The following is a 20,682-nucleotide window of genomic DNA, read 5'->3' as shown; positions in this document are numbered from 1 at the left end:
GTTGGTTGTCTTTTGTTGGTCATTGTTGTTTCTGTTTTGAAATTTGTATCATAGTTATGATGAATAAATGTAATTATAGTTGATCAGGGTTATGTACCCGTCATATGTGAGTTTTTATGACTAGAGCAGCCATTTTTATTTTTATTTTTCAAACTGGCCACCTTTAACATTGTCTATTGACTTGACTCATGTTGTAGGTATCACGTCATGTAATAATAACATACATTTGAACTACTTTTGGGGTGATAGTTTACTTTATGGGCAAATTAAGTTGATTAGTTCAACCGGTTTTGTTTTAAGAGTAGCACAGGGTCTATGACGTTGGATCTAATGTCATTGCATATTTAAGCACTACATGATGTAGTCTGCATCACAGTCAGTGTCTACTGCTTCATCTTCCACATGGGCGGGAGCAAATTCCAGCTGCCAGAGGGTGGAAGGTAGGTTAAACCCTGGATAGGTCGCCAGTCCAAAACCAGGAAAAACTGTCCAAATAATGTAACTGCCAAACTGCATGTTTGTTTGGCAGTTACCCACTGCATGACTGTGGGAGGAAACAGGAAAGGATATGGTCCAACCAGGATTCAAAACTGTTGACCTTCTTGCTGTGTGGCAACAATGCTAGCCATGGACCCACCTTGTGTTCACATCACAGCCACTTATGAAAAATGCAATTTTTTGCCATGAGTTTGATTGAGTCATACTACAACTGAATATATTTCTACCTGCTTGTTTCGTGTCACTCACCTAGACAAGTAGTTATTTAATCTTGAAATAATTTGAAGAACTATTAATACTGCATATTATATTGTTGTGGCTTCCTTTTCTTCCCTTCCTTCCATTTTCACTTGGCTTTGATCTAAATTAGCTAGACTTTGATGTAAAGCAAACTTACTTGTTACCTTTGGTTGTCTTTCACATGTATATGCAATACATCAAACTACATAAAAAACGACTTGCTAAGTACAAATACAAAACTACTCAATTACAAGAACACGAGTAAATGTTATTCCACTTCCAATCCAAGAAAGTGTGACTGGTCCGCTGAAAGTAACAGGACGCAAGGTAACCAGCCTGCTCATGGAGATTTAATGTGGTTTGTTTAGGATAGATGATTTGGGCTGTCGAAGGAGGGATGCTGTAATACTATCACTATTTAAGTAATAGTAAATATTAATCGATATCTTCGTGCGCGGCTACAGTTGTTCTGTGATTTGTCGGATATGGACGTGCTCGTTTTTTCACCGAAGTCCATTTTCGCAGTGTAAAGTATCGACAGTGCACGACTTCTTCCTGTGGAGGGCAGCATTACGCTTCTCAGCTGCACTGCATCCTGCTTGAAATGCATCAGAAGAAGACGAAGGAGTACCAGCTGCTGTGGAAACCAAACGGGACAGAACCCCAAAATTAAATATCTGTTTCAAATCCAAATCTTTATATTTACGCTTCTTCTTTGGTGTCATGTGTTACCACTTAAACGCATCAGTGTAGCTGCGCCATCTGAATAACACAAACGAAGATGACTTCTAAAACAAAAGGTACGTACAAATCACATAACATTGATGTAGCCTAGCTGCTAAGCTAATAGCTGGTTAGCACTCTCAATCTGTGAACCCGCTGCCAATGCCAATACAGACATTTTGAAATTAATAACTGAACTAACGAAAGAAAAATAACGGGAATATGCTTTCCTGCATGTTATCAGACAAAGTGTAATCTTAACATAGCATCCTCTCCACTTAGCTACAGCTCTGCTACACTAGCTTTAGTGACGGTGAGATTATAAAGTGTACTGTTACATGTAATGTATTAATACTACTATTATTTACCCGACTTATCCCTGACATTAAGACATTATGCGTGTTATATTTTCATAAGATAATTCAATGTATACCAAGAAACAGTACCATACACTCCCCGGTCAATTTATTAGGTACACAGGACACCTAACATTGTCTCTTTTTTTGGACTGTGTGAACCCTATAGATGGTTGTGCGTGGTAATCTCAGAAGACTAGCACTCTCTGAAAGTCACTAAATCACATTTCCTTTCCCATTCTGATGCTTGGTTTGAATTTCAACATGTTGTCCTGCTGATTGAGGTTGTGCTTGTTTTCCTGTTTGCACTTCATGTTATTTCATGTGATTGGCTGGTTAGATGGTTAGATTTTTTTTAATAAAGTCAATCAATAAATGGCAGCCCTAGACATGGCATGGAACAAGTCAGAATATGAGTCACGTCAAAGACATTAGCAATCTTTTAATAGTTTTTATGCTTTTTTTGAGAGTAAAGTCAACAACAGACTCATTGTGCATTTTATAATTACTTACAAATGTCCTAAGAGCTCTAATTTGATCTTAATACAGTGGCATGAAAAAGTGTTACTTTAAACACGTGACTCAGTAGAAGATGAACATAAACAAGAAGATAGAATATTAATCTTTGTTGAGTGTAGTATTTTTGTTTTTATAAATCCTTATATAACAAAGAGGAAAAATAACAGGTATTCTCCTGCAAAAGTGTCAACACCCCAAGAGATTTGAGGTCCCATAACTTTTATCAAACTCTTAATTATCTTGTTAGGGCTATGACTTGTTGAAAGCTTTTCAAAGCCTACTCCAACAACAAACCAGCCACGGTAAATGGACTGCAATTATGTAGTGCCTTTTGTGTCTTAATGACCATTAAAAGTGCTTTACTGTTAGTCATATTCTTCTATGCATACAGTGCTATAATATAACTCTATAATACTGCTGACATAGCTATCTAGGGAAATTTGGGGCTTGAGGTAATTTTCCAAGTACACTTCAAAACATCAAATACTCTGATTAGTAGATGACCCACTATACCTCAAGAGCTAAATCTGCCCCACAAAAGCTGTGGGCTGCTCTAAGTAACTGCCTAACATTCTTAAAAGAGAAATAAAATAATTGATGCCCACAGGAGAACACTATAAGAAGATTGCATAGTGTTTCCAGCCAGCCATTTCCTCAGTTTCCAATGTAATTAAGTTAACAGCAATGGCGGCGGTCAAATTGAGGTCTTAACAAAAACAAGAAAACTTTCTGAACAAACTGCAGGAAAATTGAGCACACCCTGAAGTGGTGGTGCATCTTTAAATTACACAGCAGGGCCAGTGTAAAAATGACTTTCATGCAAGTGTCAGCCGAAGAAAACCTTTTCTGGATTCTCAAAATGATATTCAACGATTGAAAGAGCGAAAGTTGTTAACAGTATTACAAGTATTAACAGTAATACTTGGCGAGTAGGTATTACTATCAATTTACTATCAAATAGCTTTTTACGTTTTTGTTATTTTGATTTTCTTAAATTAGGAAATTTAGGAATGTTGTTTAGAACATTAAAATAAATTATCTTTAGTTTGAAAATTGGGTCCCTCTCTTACATGCTTGCCTATTCAGTTTTTAATGCCACAATAAATATAAGTTGCATATGTATAAAGCTGTAGTATATCTTTTATTTTGTCTAACATCACATGCTTCTATAAGATGTGTCTTTTGGATTATGGATATTATAGTTTCATGATTATTTAAGACAACAAGTATACGATGTTACCTCCTTGTCAATCATGTGTCTTGATTCTAGTTGGCAAGACCGGCTCCAAGAATAAGGAGGATGCTCCTTATGAGCTGGAGAGCCAGTTCATCCTGAGGTTGCCTTTGGTGAGACTTGCACAAGCTCAACCTGAATATTTTGTTTTAATTGAATTTGATTGGTTGCTGAAAGTTACGTGTTTCATTTGTTTTATTTTTCAGGAGTATGCTTCAACAGTGAGACGAATTGCACAGTCTAGCAGTATGAACATGAAAGACAGACTCACCATTGAGTTGCACCGTAAGATGTTTTATCACTTACATTTGATATTCAGGTTATACATGTGTATATTTTTCTACAATTTTAGTAGTTGCATTTTTTCAGGGACATTATTTCCAAATACATGAGTGGAGGAACCTGCATGTGTACTCTTGTGTGTTGTATTACAGTGTCATTATAATCAATCACCCTGTTCCTCTTTCTTGTAGCCGATGGTCGCCATGGCATCGTGAGAGTTGACCGTGTCCCTTTGGCCTGCAAACTAGTGGATCTGCCTTGTATGATTGAGTCCCTGAAAACTGTGGACAAGAAGACATTTTATAAAACTGCTGATGTCTGCCAGGTAAACCTCTGCATGCATGTCAGTGACAATAAGTTGGAGAACATTGGATACTTGGAATATTTGTTCAGTGTAGGACTTTAAATAAAACATTTTTTGTGGACATTAAAATTTAATATGTTGTTTGCTTGTTGGTTACATCAAAAGAGTACAGAAACCTCTGCGAAATGGTAATTACAAAGTCATTAACCATTAAATATTGCGTGGTTTAGATGCTGGTATGTTCACTAGATGGAGACCTTTACCCTCCGCTAGAGGAGCCAACTGGCACCGATCCTAAGAGCAAGAAGAAGGATAAAGACAAGGACAAGAAATTTGTTTGGAACCACGGCAGTGAGTAGACAAACATCCTTTCACAACAGCTTTTTGAGCTGATGTATTGGCACATCAGCATTTCTAGAAGTATAGTTTGCCTACCACCGCTGATTGAGCCATATTGACTTCATTAATCTTGTTGTTTTTTCTCTCCAGTCACCTGCCCTCTGAAGAACACACGCAAGAGGAGATTTCGGAAGACTGCGAAAAAGAAGGTTTGGCACTTTCATTTTCCCTTCAACACTTCTCTCCCCATCCCATCCATCCGTCAAGCATCTTTTCTGATGATCAATCTCTTTCAGAAGCTCTCTTCCAACAAGGCATTTACCTTTCATAAAAAAGGAACTGTGGTGAAAGTGAAAACTAAGATTTACATATAAATAAAAGCTTTCCATCTTACTTTGCCCCAAAGGCACATGAAAAAAGCAATTTCACTATTGCTTTGATCAAAGTGAATGTGAGTGTGCATGAGCACTGCACTTCTACTTTGTCTTTTGAATAAATCTCCCTGAAGTTGCAGAGCCGAGCCATATTGATTTGGCCCCTTCTGTTTTAATCGCTAATGTGCATATTGGCATTCAGCCAGCTGCTATCTTTGTGTGTGGTGTTCTTGTATTTGTTACCTCTTTAGGACCGTTTCTGGCATAAACACTGATCTTATCAGGACCAGGAGTCCTCATGTTGAGCAAAACCTGCTCATAATGAGGCAGAATATGATTCCTGAGGAACTGGTTAAGTTTGGGGCATAGATTTTGAGTTTGTGGTTAGGTAACGGATATTGTTATGACACGAACTAGTTATGTAAGGCTTTGTTTAGGCAGTCCAAGTTAGTTACTTAGTTATGTTTGCACTAAAGTGTGTGTGTGTGTGTGTATGCGTGCATGTGTGTGTGAGAGAGAGAGAGAGAGATGTGCCATTAATACTACATATAACTTGATCTCTCTTGAACTCTCTCCACAGTACATTGAATCCCCTGATGTGGAAAAGGAGGTGAAGAGATTGCTGAGCACAGATGCAGACGCTGTTAGTGTTCGTATCCTTTGACACAAATAATCTACATGTCTTATCCTGGGAAGGCCAAAAAGCAGCAAGACTGTAAATAACAAGGAAACATAATGGTGTTATGTTTGAAGAGCACTTCTACTGTATTGCAGTGACTGTAACCCACAGTCATGGACTAATAAGTCTTTAAGAAGTGTCATATAGTTCCTACTGTTCTATTACTTAAGATAAGCTTGAATCTAACATTAACAACAGGTCACTCTTAAGCGCAAACAGGTTTCCAGACTTGACACCACCTAATCCCTTTGTGAGAGCGCTGCACTTTGCAACGATGGCTGCGAATGCTCTAATGAAACTCTCAGCTTCCCCGACAGATAAAGAAGACAGCGGGGCCACTTTGAATGGCTGCACGCTGTGTGTTAATTGAGATGGACTGTTCATTACTGTTGCTCATAGTGAAGCAAGATCCTAATTATAGTTTGAGAGTTTGCATGCATTCAGCAGACATACATACATACGACATGATAATGAACGTTGGAGTTACGGCAGACCCCGAGGAGTATTATTTTTTTTTTTACCCTTCATGTCTACTTCAAAGAGAGTCGAGTTTTCAGACATCACAAGTCTTTCGCTGTAGAAGTCCGAAGAGGAATCTACACACTATGTTCTAACCTTAACTCATGATGTCTAAGGATGGGAAATAATAGCAGAGGACGAGTCCAAGGAAGCAGACCAACATAGCTCTCTGGCAAACCTGGACTCCTCGCCCGGGACCTCAGGGCACAAGATGGGTCATGAGTCCTCTGGTTAGTGAAACATATTTTTTAATGCTTTTATATGTTATATAAAACCAAATTCTCCAAGATTCTATTTTGAAACCAATATTTCAAGTGAGAATAACCGTTTTGACAGCAGATCACGTGGAAAACTCTAGGCCAAGCCTACTACGGTTGCTTTTTCACTGCTAAATGCAAAAAGCAATGGTCAGTTATAGCCTAAATTAGCTGGACAGACCAAACTGCTCCTGCACCTGGATCATCTTTGGACATCGGGGGTGACCATATGTGGTGTCCAGGTGCAATTCAGAAATGAGAGCCCATTGCTTCGGCATCCAGCTCTCGCTTCTCAGCTGCTCAGACCAGTGGCAGTGCCAGTGTGCATCACAAGCAGCTAGGAGAGCATGTGTGGCTGCAGAATCATAGACCACTGGGGGCATATGTTAGCTGGGTAATTGGGTAGCTGGGGCAGGAACGGAAAATGGCAGGTGGATCATAAGGAAAAAGAAGAAGACCCTGTTGTTGTCGTCACCTTGTAGCGCTTTAACTTTTGAATGTGACTCATCGGGACTGCAGACCAGAGACTTGCAACAGCATTAAGACGAGTGTGGAAGGTGGCAGCTGCATGACTGCAGCATACATGGGGAACTTCCTGGCACTACGCTTGGGCAGCAGCTACTGACGTAAAGCTGTCAAGCAGCTTGGCTTTTAGAGCGTGCTCCAAGCAGTGGCTATCATCCATTAAACAATCTGGTTATACATTGGAAACCTTAAACCTCAGTCTAAAAATATTAGAATAACATCTTTGACATATGTCAGTTTGTTTTAAGGCAGTTGGTTTCTGGGTAATAGTACATGGTAAAATCACTTCCTCCATTATGGGACCTTTTTAAATGTATTGGAAATATTGGGATTAGGTGGTACATTAAATAAATCAATTTCTCAGTGCTCTGTCTTGTAGAAATATAATTTGCAATGTCTAATTGCCCGGTATAGTCGGTGCTAAATGCTGCGTATACTTCTTGCTACTTCCCTCATTAACTAAGGCGTCGTCTTGTCCTGGTGGATTCTTGTTGCTTAGTAAACGCTGACGTTACAACTACTTTATTATGTTGATGTGTGCAGAAGAAGCATTTGCGGTTCTGTTTGGTGAATAAACCACGCCACCGTCCGTGCGTTCATGCTCCTGTGACTTTTACTTTACCACAAACTGATAGCACAGTTTTTCTTTGCTGTGTAGCAAAGGCTTTTCATATACTCACAAGCCTGCTGCAGAGTGTTCAGTCCACCGGCTTATGTCATACTAGACTTATGTCCCAAACATCTTCTGTTTTTCCACTTAGTACTGTTGTATTTTGGGCTAACGTTAAACCCAAGCAAGTGTTTAATTTCCCACAATTTTTCCACCTGTGTCCACCACGTCAATGTCAATATCCCACGAGCAGCCCAGCGTGACGAGCTGAGGGAGATCTTCAATGACATCAGCAGCTCCAGTGAGGAGGAGGAGGATGAAGTGGACCGACACGAGGACGAGGACCTGAATATCATGGACACAGAGGATGATCTCGTCCGACAGCTCCAAGACAAACTGAACGAGTCTGATTCTGCGCAGCATGAGAGTGACAGAAACAACCAGATAGGTGAGTGGATATCGAGGCTTGTATACGCATCTGGAATCCTGTATAAAATCAGTCTTTATCTTTTAATTTTCTGTGTATTTTTGCACATAATAGTCATCATATTTTTTTCTATAGCTATGAATTCAGCCAATCATTTTATGTCCTTTATTTGGAAACATGCACTAATGCATGCTGGAAAGTGCGTGTGAGAGTGTGACTTCAGTAGGTGGATATAGTAAGAGCGTCATTGAAATCATCATTGTTCGTCTCCAACTTTGACCAAAACGTCAGAGTGAATGCAGGTTTTTTTCCCCCCTTTTTTATCTTTATTTCCAGGTGACCAACTCAGCGTGACAAGTCTTTAACATTTAAGAAGTGAAGTGCTGTTTTTCTTTGACGACCAGACATTGTCCGACATGAAATTAAATCAAATCCCACTGATACTTGTCAAAGCAGAGGTCTGAAGGGACACTAACCTGATGCTTTAATTAGAGCTGAGTTTCCTCAGGATTTCACACACACACACTAAAGGAGTTACCCTATGTTTATTGTAAATGCATGTGGTGCACTCTGCCCACGGAGACACGCGCACACTCAGCTCTCAGCCCTCTTTCTTAACGAGCCGGTCTGATAGGTGTTGTAATCCAGCATGTAGCTCAGACAGCTGTCCAGCCTGACAGCTCAATGCCTCCTTATCAACATACATGGATCTGTCAGTAGGCAACATTATTGGTCAGCTCAACTGTATCAGTTCAACTCAGCCTTTCCTGGTGTGTCACAGTCTGGCTGAGGCTGTTTCTGGCAGCTTTAGAGTTGTAATAAATGGCTCTGCACTGACTCTTCCCTGCTTGATTTTTGCATATTAGATGAGCTCTAGCAGAGGATGTGTGCAATTTATGTGGAAGATTGTTGATGGTGATGGAGCCACAGGTTTTTGTCAGACACTATCGCTTTGTCTAGATGTAATGAGAACCCTCAGTGAGGCCCAGAGCAGGCTGATTTAGTCTTGTGTTTTAGTGCTTCAACCGGCTGGCTCATGTCCTTTTAAATGGATTTGTTGTTCCCATTAACTGCAATTTGTCAAACTGAAATGGAGGCATCCTTGCGGTTCAGCGATCTAAGGTTCATATCATGTCCCTCTGGTTTTATGAACACAGTGTCACTTTGAAATGATGTCTTTGCATTATTTTTCTGCGGTGTTTTCCCGTCCCGTCTTCACTGCACAACAAAGTAGAATCATAAATTGCACATTTTTTTTGTGAAGGTCTTAACATGTGAAACGGCTGCTCTCTCCCCTGCAGTTATGGAGTTCCAGGTGCAGATCAACAGTGTTAAGGCTAAGCTGCAGGATACCCGCGCACGAAAGAAACAACAGGAGGAGCTCATCATGAAAGTAGAAAACCAGGCACTCAAAGTAAGCTGTGAACACACACACACACACACACATGCACACACTTGTTTTATATCTTGGTGAGGACACATCATTGACATCACGATTCCTAGCCCCTTAACTACCACAATTAAGACACAACCTTAACCCTTACCCTAAAAATCAAGCCTTAACCATAAAAAGCCCACGAAAATGTCCCCACAAAGATACGCACACACACACACACACACACACACACACACACACACACACACACACACACACACACACACACACACACACACACACAGAGTCATTCAGAAACGAGGTCTGCAGCAACCGAAACAAGAACATGCAGATAAGCTTGGAAGCAGATGTAGCGTCAGTTCTCTCAACAGTGTTGTGAAAACATGAAGGACAGCCGGTTATACGCAGTTTTGGAGACCATTACTTTGTTTTTGTCATTGTAAAGCTTTGAAAATAAATGTCTCTGCCAGACACTCTCAAGTGGAGACTTGGCAGTGATTGAGTGAAATATGAGCAGGCTTGGCCCTTTTTACATTGCCATTTTGAGCTCTCATTGCCCGGTGTTTGGGGGCCGACAAAGCCCCATCTCCAGTCGTTATTATCACAGTCGTAGAGAAAAGGTCAGCTGTCTCTGACTGGCATTCCAAGTGGCCTTTCTGTCAGAGAGGAGATAGTGACATGGGCAGCCCAGGCAGACACGCATTTAAAGTCATCGCAATTTAATGAGGCTCAGCGTGTCGACTCGGAAACAAATCCTGTTTGTCTCTGTCCTCTCACAGAACCGTTTCCAGGCCTTGTTAGATGAGATTATTCAGCAGGAGGAGCGGGAGATGGAGCAGGTAAGATTCGTTTCCTCAGAAAACCTGCGTTTTACGGCGAGCTTCTCAGTGCTTTGCATGGATTTACCTTGTATGACTGTCAAACGCTGTGTCGTAGCCTGTTGTAGTCCTTTTTAAACACAGTTGTTTAAATTCAATCACATGCCATTTAATTTGTCAGCGGCTGCCAACTACACTGCTGCGGAGTATTGGCCACCCAGTGTCTCAGGACATTGTTTGTATTGACGAATGAAGGCAGCAAATTGATGTGAAAAGACTTGTTAATCACCATCATCCGCTTAACTTTCAGTTACACCCCAGGGCATCAATCACTCCTCCCATTTTCTGTTTCAACAGCTGGCCTCCCTGCAAGAGCAACTTGACTCACTGATAGAGAAGTGACCACCAGGGGGCAGCCTGCTGTCATCTTCTGACACATAGACACACACCAGGAGGAGGTCTTCATCCAGGAAGGAGAGAGTCTCTAATAACTATTGTGCTGTGTCATCTCTCTCACTTTGTCATTTTCATACTTAATGATGTTTTGTTAGGTGGACGGACTGAATTTGTTGTTACTAAATGTAAAATGAAAATATTTGGTCACCTCAAAGGTGGTGGATATCATGATTTATCAAGCTATCTGTGGTCATTTTCTATATGAAGAATAAATGATACTGAAACACAAGAGCAGTCAGCTCCACTGTATATTGGAAATCAACATTTTTCTTTTTAGTAAAGTTTTTTTTTTTTTTATACTGCTTATCAGTGTTTTAATTGTCATCTGTGGCAGGATGATGTACACTTACAAATTAAAGACAAAAAAAATACCTCCAGTTGTGTAAAAGTTTGTATTTTCAGCCAGTGTGGTTAAAGTAAGGATTTGGGTTAGGCTCTGCTAATCACATGGAAGCAAGTCATTTAGACATGTAGCCATGCTGGGCTTGAAAATAAGCATCACAATAAGATAGAAAGGGGAAAAGGGGAAAGTGACTCTGAATGTGGTGAGGTTTTTGATGCCAGATCTGCTGATCTATATTTTTCAGAAACTGCTGATCTACTGGAATTTTCACAAACCTTAACAAAAATGGATCAAAAATGTGAATAAATAGTGAGGAGTAGTTCTCTAGGTGAAAGGAAATGCCTTTTTTTGGGGTCAGAGGAGACTGTTTCAACATGACATAGCTGAAATAACCATTCATTACAATATACGTATGCAGAAGACCATCTGTGAATGTACAGCACATTGAAATATAAAGCATATGGGCTACAGCAGCAGTTGGCAGATGACACTGGGCATTTGTATTTATGTGTTTGTATTGTTGGCTACATTTGACAACACATTTCAGACCAGACCACAATTGAATTAAAAGCTAGTTTTTGGATTAGGGTTAAGATAAGTCTATGCAAAGCCCTTTAAGTTAACCTATGACAATGTGTGTGTGCATGTGTGTCATAATGTAGAAATCCCACACGGGTAAAGGTAATAATGATTATCTCATTACAGTGGATGCTACTGTATGTGTCAGGCAACAAGTGAACATTCAGCTCTTCAAATTAACGTGTTCGACGCAGAAAAAAGTGTCATTAGCTTAGAAGAAATTGTGATGCTAGACCAGGGGTGGGCAATTATGTTCCCCAAGGGGCCACGTGAGAAATATAATACAATATTAATTTTAGCTCTTTATAAAAAGCAGTAAATTGTATCGTTTTGGTGTAAATTGGGCAGCATACAAACACACAGGAAGGAAAATGCAGATCATATTCGATTCTAACTAACTATATTGAAAATATTAAATTACTACACTGGGGGGTGGGGAGGTGGGGGGAGTCAAACCCTGAACAGGTGGCCACTCCACCACAGCGTCACATAGAGACAAACAACCATCCATCCAGTCTCTCACTCACACCTATGGTCAAGTAGAGAGTGCTGACCTATCCTCTGCCAAATTTGCCTCCAATGGGTGCGAGTGTCAGAAACTGAACGTCATTTTCACGTCATATTACAGAAAGCAAAATATGTAAATAAATGTTGACGATCAAAATGACATCATTGTTTGGCTGTGGTCACCAGTGAATAGAGAAATGTGGTCTGGGTGAAACAGGCCTGAAAGTTTCTGCAGTAAAAAGAAAGCAGTAAAGCACAGTCTGGTGTGATTCTCTGCGAGTACTTACCGTGACTCTGTGTCACCATGACCAGACAGTTAAATTACAAAACCATCATCATGCTATTAGATTAAACTCCCCTCTACAATGATCTCTACTTGTTCGAGAGTGATCTGAAACTCTCTCGACCACATTACTCTGGTGCTGGTGGTCATCCTCTCCTCTCTGCTGGGATTGCTGCACCAATCGCAGAGGTAGGTGAGGGATTAGCTCTTCAGATTAAAGTGGCCATCTCCAAACCCTGTCTAATCCGACCATCTGTCAGAGAGCAGCTAACCTGCCAAAGCACTCTCCACAGGATAATTAGAAAGCCAGAAGAACACAGTCCTAGAGAGGAAAGAAATCCCTGCAAAAGTACTGCCCAAGGCAGAGAGAGTGACAATGGAGGAGACTTACCTTCTCACCCACCCAGGCGTCAGGAAGAAGATTCTGGCTGGAGGCACGGGACCACTGCCACACTGTCCACCTGGGACAAAGGTAGTCAATGTCATAGGACAACTAATGACCTTAATAATGCTGCTGTTGAAGTGAACTGCTCCTCACACACAAGTGCTAAAGTGATGTAATTATGCTCCACAGATAAGGTGTCTATTTTTAGCTATATGTGCTGTATTGCCCACTTCAATTAGCTCCTGTTGAATTATTCACGATGTGAGGAAATGTATTCTGTATCTGGCTCTGTCACACAGAGCAAACATTTGGTCAGCCAAATTGCAACATGTCTTTTGGCACAGTGTCTTGTGTTTCTGTTAGTCCACTGATCTGCGGGTTGCTGACTATTTTTTCCCTTCTAGTCACATCCAGCCATATGGCACCGAGCCTGGACACTGTGACAAACATTCTCCACGACAACGCCAACACGAATTTCCATTTACCTGTGTCACTGTGTGTGTGTGTGAGTGTGCGTGTTTGACTCCTGGTAAGATGATCCCCGGTTGCTCACACAGTTATTAGGCCATTATACACAATCTGTCAAGCTATAAATAGAAAGGTGGCGTGGAGCCAGGATAATTGTACACTCGGGGTGATGGTAAGGTATTGTAAGTCGTGTGGATGTGATACGGATGGAACTGTGTTGTGTTCAAAGTGTCTGCAGAATATAGGACAGAAATTCAGATCAAAAGCCCCAAACTGCTGTAATAATGAATAAAGCTTAAAGTAATAACAAGATAAAAGGGCAAGGGGAAATAAATAATATCAACAACTGCACATTTGATCTGTATATATCCATATAAACACATGCTGTACATACAATTAATACAGTTTGTATTGTATGTTACATTTGGGAAATTTGGAAAATGTAAGAATAGATGTTCATTCTCATTCATTTACTGACTGAAAAAGTAAGATATTCTATTTATTATGTGATTTTACACAATCACAAATCATTAAGCCTCGCTTCTCTCCCTCTGCTTGCTCCTCCCGTCCAAGCTGGTGTTCCACTTCCAGACGCTGCTGGACGACTTCGAGCGCACTGTCATCGATGATAGCCGTCTGGCCGGCCGGCCGGCGGAGATCTTTGTGGGGAAGATGTTTAAGATGGAAGTCTGGGAGTCTCTGCTGACCTCCATGAGGACTGGCGAGGTGGCCGAGTTCTGGTGCGATGCCACTGTGAGTTCAACCCCCATCACCACACACACACACACACACATTTGGATATTAAAAAGGTCCCAATGATAAAACAGATCATTAATGTTCTTGAATCAACCTCATGCAGCCTCCTAAATGCTCAGTATTTCAACCACTTTTTGTGCAAAATCTGTTGTTGTTGTTTTTTTTCCCCCTCTGGAGAAAAAAATGTCATTTGCAAGGGAAATTTTTGGAGCCCTACTTCTTGTGTTCCTCTTGTAGGACTGATTGAACTGGCTGGCGGCATCAGAGGGCTGGCATGATCAAGTACTTCTATGTCGTGTTGCAGACACATTGTTTATGTTGATGTTTTCATTTCGCAGCACACAGGCTTGTATCCCATTGTGTCCAAGGGAATGAGGCTGATTGCTCAAGGGAAAGACCCCCTGGAGGGCCAGAGGCACATGTGTGGCATGGGAAACCTGTTCCACTATCACTCCACTGGCTTCCCAGAGCTGGATGAGATCATGAGAACGCCGCAACCGCTCATATTCATCATGGAGCTGCTGCAGGTAATCACCAGTGGTAAAAATATGACATTGATAAGACAAGAAGTGGACTCTGCAAACCAATCCGCTGTGCTGCTATTTTATAATAAACAGACTTTCTTTCAGTTTCAGCATCTGTAAACATTAGCTGACAGTTAAAAAAGAATCTCCCGATGCATCCAACTCTCCTCCACATCTGAGACACTTCTGCACACATTCTTGTAAACTCTTCTGACAGAAATGACAAAACTCAAGTCCCTCTCTCACCAAAAACATTGGGCTTTGAAATTATATATTATCTACAACGAGTTTGAAACTCACCAGGAGGCAGCGCAGCACTGGTGGAAGTGAATTAACATCATCTCAGATAGTTTTCACTGCTCTTTTCTGTGTGTGAGCTGACAACTACTACAGTCACGGTAGAATACATAAGTACAACTCTGGATATCTAGATTCTTAGTATGAGTACATAAGCATTTCCAGATGTGCCTCATTTGACCTTTATCAAAGCAAACATGACAGCTCAGCCAAAACGAACATGTTTTTGTCATTTTAGATCGTTATTATCATGATAATATATGGTCAAGTGTTTAATTCCCCCGCTAAGCTGGTTTTAATTTAATTTTTAATTTTTAATTATTTGATTCTATAAACACAGCCTGACCTCCTCGAGCTTTTATTTTGGTACTTCTGGTTACCGGTAGAGTGAATTTGCGTATTTGCTAAATATTTAGTTTCACCCAAAAGATTTATACTTAGATTTATCATTTAGATTTAAGATTTAGATTTATTCGATTTCGATTCAGCATTTAACATTTAGGTATAACATTTAATATTTAGATTAACTATTTAATACATTTCTAAGTGAACAAATCTTGTTGTAAATGTGCTAAAAAAGTGATCACTTTTTCAAACATTGTCACAAAATGTTGCAGTTATTTTCAGCAGGAGCCACTTTACAAACAGCAGCCCATATTCAGGGTCTATAATTTGTAATAATCTATATATTGTGTCAATCCAATGTTCTGTCAAATCTCTGAACTATAGCAGTGGACCAGTCGACATACTTCCACTCAACTCTGCAGAGTTCCCCCCCCTCCCTTTTTGACATGTTTATTTTTGTTAAGCTCTCCTCCTACCCTGGCTTTTTCCAGGTTGGAGACCCCATGTCCTACCCCAGAGAGTCATGGATGATGGAAAAAGATGAGAAGCTGCAGACGGTGCCAGTTCTCCACATGCGGGGCAATGCACTGGTCAAGCAGAGGCAATTCAGCGAGGCTGCCAGCAAGTACAAAGAGGCCGTCCTGCTGCTAAAAACAGTCCAGTCCAGAGTGAGCAGAGGGTGGTGCAGGGCACATTATGTGAAGTCTGACTTTTTCTTTTCCAGGTTTTGAAATTTATGGGGACGTGCAAGCGCCAACTCTTTTCCACTGGGAGATTCCTGTTTTCCTGTTTTGCTCTGCTTCACTGTGTCCCTCATTACAAGGCAATAGAGTGGGAAGAAGAGAGCGAGAGAGAGAGAGAGAGAGAGAGAGATTTGTGTCTATGATGAGAGGAGTGTGTAAGGACTGGTGGGGGGGGGAACAAGTTGTGTATGAGATGATGAGAGAGAGCATGCTGGGTGTTTTGTGCACAAGAGTGAGTTTTGGCAGCTTCAGACATATTCACAAGATTGATGTTTCACGCTGACTGAAAGCCGGTCTAAGTGCAAACAGTAAAGCTCTGTTATCCTCATGAAGATATTCAAACTCCTGCATCCACATACATTATTAAAATGTGTGTAGGAAAATGCCAAGCAACACAACAGCACTTATCGAGTTCTTGTTCTCCTTTGTGCGTCTGTGCATGTGTGTGTGTCTATGCATGTGTGTGTGTGTGTTGTATAGGAGATGCCGGGCGATATAGACTACATTAACTTGGGTCGAATGATCATCCCTCTGGAGTTGAATTACTGCCAGTGTATGTTGGAGCTGGAGGAGTATTATGAGGTCATAGAGCACACCACGGAACTGCTGGAGAAACACAAAGGTAAAGTGTATTCTTGACAGTTTCCACACTGACACACACACATTTATTTATCACTTTACAGGTAAATAAGACTAAGCATGATACCACAGGAGCCACTGGGGCTTGTCCTCTGTGCACACAGTCAGTTCAAAAGTGCAGGATGTTCACTCACTTTCCTCCCCGGGCTTTGAACCAGCAAACACTCTATATTAACATAGCAAAACCTTGAGGGTTTCCGGTGCGCCTAGATTCATATAGAGCAAAAGCATCTTCTTGCCTTTGCCATTTTGTTTTAGCCAAACCAAGTAAAAATGTATGTATGCACAAGTGTCTTTGCTATTTAAAATGTTTGCAGGTTTGTTGAAACCACTGTATATATTTCCACTTTTACACAGCTATAAAAGTGTAAGATCGCTAGCATTATATGTTGAAAACAAGTCTTTGAGATGGTGTCAATGCAGAGTACCTGTAATGTTTTAATTTGCAGTGGCAGTGTTTTTCTGAAAACGCCCCGTGATGGACACAAAGCAAAATTCAACCTTTTGCCATACATATGTATACATACATGTATATATATATATATATATATTTATTTGTGTATATATATGTATGTATGTATATATATATATATATATATATACATACATATACATATATATGGATGAAGGAGAGAGCACAGCTGCTCACTGGAGTGTAAAGAGCAGCCTCTACAGACACAGGGCTATAATCACAGTTAAAGATCAGGGGGGCCAGTCATGTGTCCAGGGCTGGTGTCTGTGTGTATGAGCTGTGAGTGTGTGTGTGTGTTTTGAGGGGGCTGGAGTTGACATGACTTCAGGTTTTGCAGTTGGTGCAGCTCTGGGAATTGTACTGTCAAACCCGTGGCTACTCATCTAATCCTAGAGGAGCTTGTACGCCTGGCACAGTCTCCACTTCAGAGCCTTATGAATTATGCCCCTCATAGAGTGACAGCATCCACTGTGGCAGTCTTTATTTTGCTCCCTGTCCCTCACCCTGTGAATTCCCACTTTTATATTTACTGTTGTGAGCGTGTATCTGTGTGTGTGTGTGTGTGTGTGTGTGTGTGTTGAAGGAAGAGGGAGCGCATGAATGTGTGTGTTGCTTTGTGAGGACCAAAAGAAATGGTATAAACCATATGAAGTATGGACATTTTGGGAAAGTGAGGCCATTTTGGGCTGGTTAGGGTTAGGCATTTAGTTGTGATAAAGGTCCTCACTTCAAATGTGTGTGTATGTGTGTGAGAGAGAGATAGTGTATGGGTGAAGGTGGAAGGGTATACATTTGCATGTGAGTGAGCATGAGAGTGAAATGGGTTTTTTTTAGGAAATGGCAGACAGGACTTTTTTGAGCTCCACTGGCCCAATTCAAGCTTACAAAGCTCCAGCTCTCTTCATAAGTCCTACATGAATGATCCAACCCCCCTCTTTTTGCAGCCACACTTCTAGTCCCCAAGTTCATTTTCACACTTTGCCTCCATTTCTCCTCTTTCCCCCTCCCCGCTCTTGTTACTCTTGTCATCAATATCACGTTGCCCGTATCGGTTCCAATCGGCCACAACGCTGCTGTTTCATCCCTTAATGTCAGCTGTTCTTCAGAAAAGCACCCACCGCTGTAGCTCGCTGCAGTGCGTCTGCTTTCGCTGGAGGTGACAAAGCAATCTATTTGAATGTTACTTGAATGGAGATTAAGCATAACGGGGGAATGAAACGAGGAGGAGGAGGAACAGAAAAGTGACACCATCAGTTGAGTGTCTGACCCAAGCGCGTGAGAGCCTTATCTGCTAAAACAGAAGCATCAATGTGTGTGTGTGTGTGTCCACATTTCAACATATTCTTGGCAGTGAACTGATTCTTTCTACAGGGGTGAACTAACATGAAAGCGTTTTCAAGCTTCTCATCTAAGACGTATTAATCGTAAAATCATAATTTTGGCTGCACAATGTAAGGAATGATGCAGCTTGTGTAAATGTCTAGTTCTCAGACAGAACATGATGGAATATTTTGAGGTGAAATGACATCAATGACTGCCTTTTTTCTTACATGTGCTTGCTTTTTTATTCACATTTCTGTGCCTCAGACTGTGTAAAGGGCTACTACAAGAGAGCCAAGGCACATGCTGCAGTGTGGAATGAAAAGGAGGCTCGGAGAGACTTCAACATGGTGGCCCGACTCGACGTCACCCTGGCTTCTCTTGTCGGCAGAGAGCTGAAGGCCCTGTCAGAGCGCATGAAGGAGAAGTACTGGGAGGAGAAGGAGACGTATTGGAACATGCTGGAGAAAAAGGAGAGCAAAAATGAAACGGAGGAGGAAGAGGGGCAGAGTAAAGAAGCAGAGGGGGGAGATATAGGAATGCAAGGACGTAGTGAAAGTGTGACCACAGAGAATACAAATGAATGTGAGGAAGAAAGAGGTAAAGAGGGTGGAGATGAAAAAAGCATGGTCAAGCCGACACAGGGTGAGGAAGCAGGGAGCAAAGACAAAGCAAGCTTATCCAAAACAGAGGGGAAGGACTGGCAGCAGATGCTGCGGCTGATCATGTTCCTGCAGAAGGAAGGAAACTTCCTCATCAAGGAGAAACACTTTCAAGAGGCTTGCGGGAAGTTCACCGAGGCCATAGAATATGTGGACTTCCTTCAAAACAAGGTAAATGTCATGCAAGTGCTTTCTGCAAAACGACATGTTGAATAAAATCCTGTCGTGATGACGGATGCCAAGACTGATGCTCCGCCATGATTGCAACCACCGTCAGCCTGATGAATACATGAATGTGCCAAAAAGTAGTCTAAAAAGCTTGTACACTATAATTATCTTTTTTTTTTGTTTTCTTAGAGCTTCTCCAGCGCCGTATGTTTGCTGTCAGAGAGAAGAGAGAGAGAGCACTAAAAATAATAGCTATCCACAGAGATGTAACTGTGACAGCACTCACCTGTGCCTCTTTCTCTTCGACTCGCTCTCCGCTGCCACACCTCGTTCTCTTACCCCCACACACACCTTCACACACGATAAACCCTGTCGTCTCGTCAAACACCGCCGTCTTCCCCTTCTGTTCTTACATTCCTTACCTCCCCTCTGTCAACATCCAATCCTCTTCAGCCCTTTATAGTTTCAGCTCTCTTTCTGTTGTCACACTTTCATCTTTTCAGCGTTTCCTCTGCCATCCATCACCAACCCTCATCAATCCAGTCCTCTTGTCCTCTTCTGTGTACTCGACAGGTGGATGAGCAGGGCGACGACTGGGACTCGCTGGAGAAAGTGCGTCTTTCGCTGACCCTCAACCTTGGCCAGTGCAAGCTGGAACTGAAAGAGTTCCGGGAAGTGGTGCAGATCATCAACAAGCTGCTGAAGAGACATAAAGGTAGTATGTGTTATTTGTAACGTTGGGAGTTTTGTAAGGGAGGAATCAAAGTGGACCCACAGGATCACACTCAGGTTTTTAGTTAGTACCTGCTGCTGCAATGCATTCTAGTGAGAACCTAGAGTTCTCACTAGAATGCATTGCAGCACAAGCATCTCTTGTTATTCTATGCGTTTATTCCGCTTGATTTTTATTAAGGCATGGGGACATACACTGCCTGACCAAAAAAAAGTCGCCACCTGGATTTAACTAAGCAAATAGGTTAGTTTTTTAGGTGGCGACTTTTTTTTGGGCCAAGCAGTGTATATACTTTACACTAAAATATCCCAGACCTGGGCTTGAACCCAGCACATTCTTGCAAAAGTAACATAGTTAAGACTTACTAACCACTACACCACCACGCCACAGAAGTCTCAGATTAAAATGTCATAGTTTAGTATGTCGTCCAAAATTTGACCAAAATGTCTAAGTATGTTAGTATGTCATCCAAATTTAAAAAAAAAAGGCATAGGTTAGTATGTCGTCCTAAATATGACGAAAAAGTCATTGGTTAGTATGTCATCCAAATTTTGAAAAAAAGTCATACTTTAGTATGTCGTCCAAAATGTGACAAAAAAGTCATAGGTTAGTATGTTGTCAAAAATTTTGACAAAAAAGTCATAGGTTAGTATGTGGTCCAAATTTTGACAAAAAAGTCATACTTTAGTATGCCGTCCAAATTTTGACAAAAAGTCATACTTTAATATTTGGTCCAAATTTTGAAAAAAAAGTCATAGGTTAGTATGTGGTCGAAATTTTGACAAAAACGTCATACGTTAGTATGTAGTCTAAATTTTGACAAAAAAGTCATACTTTAGTATTTGGTTCATATTTTGAGAGAAAAGTCATACTAAAGTATATGATCCAAATTTTGACAAAAA

General features: G+C 41.1%; 2 protein-coding genes across 2 annotated transcripts; both read left to right on the top strand.

The window, feature by feature from the left end:
• Window positions 1-1,337: 1,337 nt before the first annotated feature.
• On the top strand, window positions 1,338-10,927 carry taf7 (TAF7 RNA polymerase II, TATA box binding protein (TBP)-associated factor). Its single transcript, XM_044041047.1, has 12 exons — window positions 1,338-1,538; window positions 3,607-3,683; window positions 3,777-3,855; window positions 4,044-4,177; window positions 4,387-4,507; window positions 4,646-4,704; window positions 5,450-5,522; window positions 6,184-6,297; window positions 7,713-7,907; window positions 9,188-9,300; window positions 10,062-10,121; window positions 10,458-10,927. The coding sequence occupies exons 1-12, from the start codon at window positions 1,520-1,522 to the stop codon at window positions 10,500-10,502; spliced, it is 1,089 nt and encodes a 362-aa protein (XP_043896982.1). The 5' UTR covers window positions 1,338-1,519; the 3' UTR covers window positions 10,503-10,927.
• Window positions 10,928-12,540: 1,613 nt separating this feature from the next.
• LOC122778170 (aryl-hydrocarbon-interacting protein-like 1) lies at window positions 12,541-19,808 on the top strand. Its single transcript, XM_044039791.1, has 7 exons — window positions 12,541-12,740; window positions 13,695-13,874; window positions 14,216-14,404; window positions 15,535-15,711; window positions 16,267-16,408; window positions 18,485-19,050; window positions 19,621-19,808. The coding sequence occupies exons 1-7, from the start codon at window positions 12,645-12,647 to the stop codon at window positions 19,780-19,782; spliced, it is 1,512 nt and encodes a 503-aa protein (XP_043895726.1). The 5' UTR covers window positions 12,541-12,644; the 3' UTR covers window positions 19,783-19,808.
• Window positions 19,809-20,682: the final 874 nt, after the last annotated feature.

Source organism: Solea senegalensis, linkage group LG12 (genome assembly GCF_019176455.1).
Source record: "Solea senegalensis isolate Sse05_10M linkage group LG12, IFAPA_SoseM_1, whole genome shotgun sequence".
Lineage (NCBI taxonomy): Eukaryota > Metazoa > Chordata > Actinopteri > Pleuronectiformes > Soleidae > Solea > Solea senegalensis.
The sequence above is the reverse complement of the archived record's forward strand: the minus strand, read 5'-3'. Positions and strand labels throughout refer to the sequence as shown.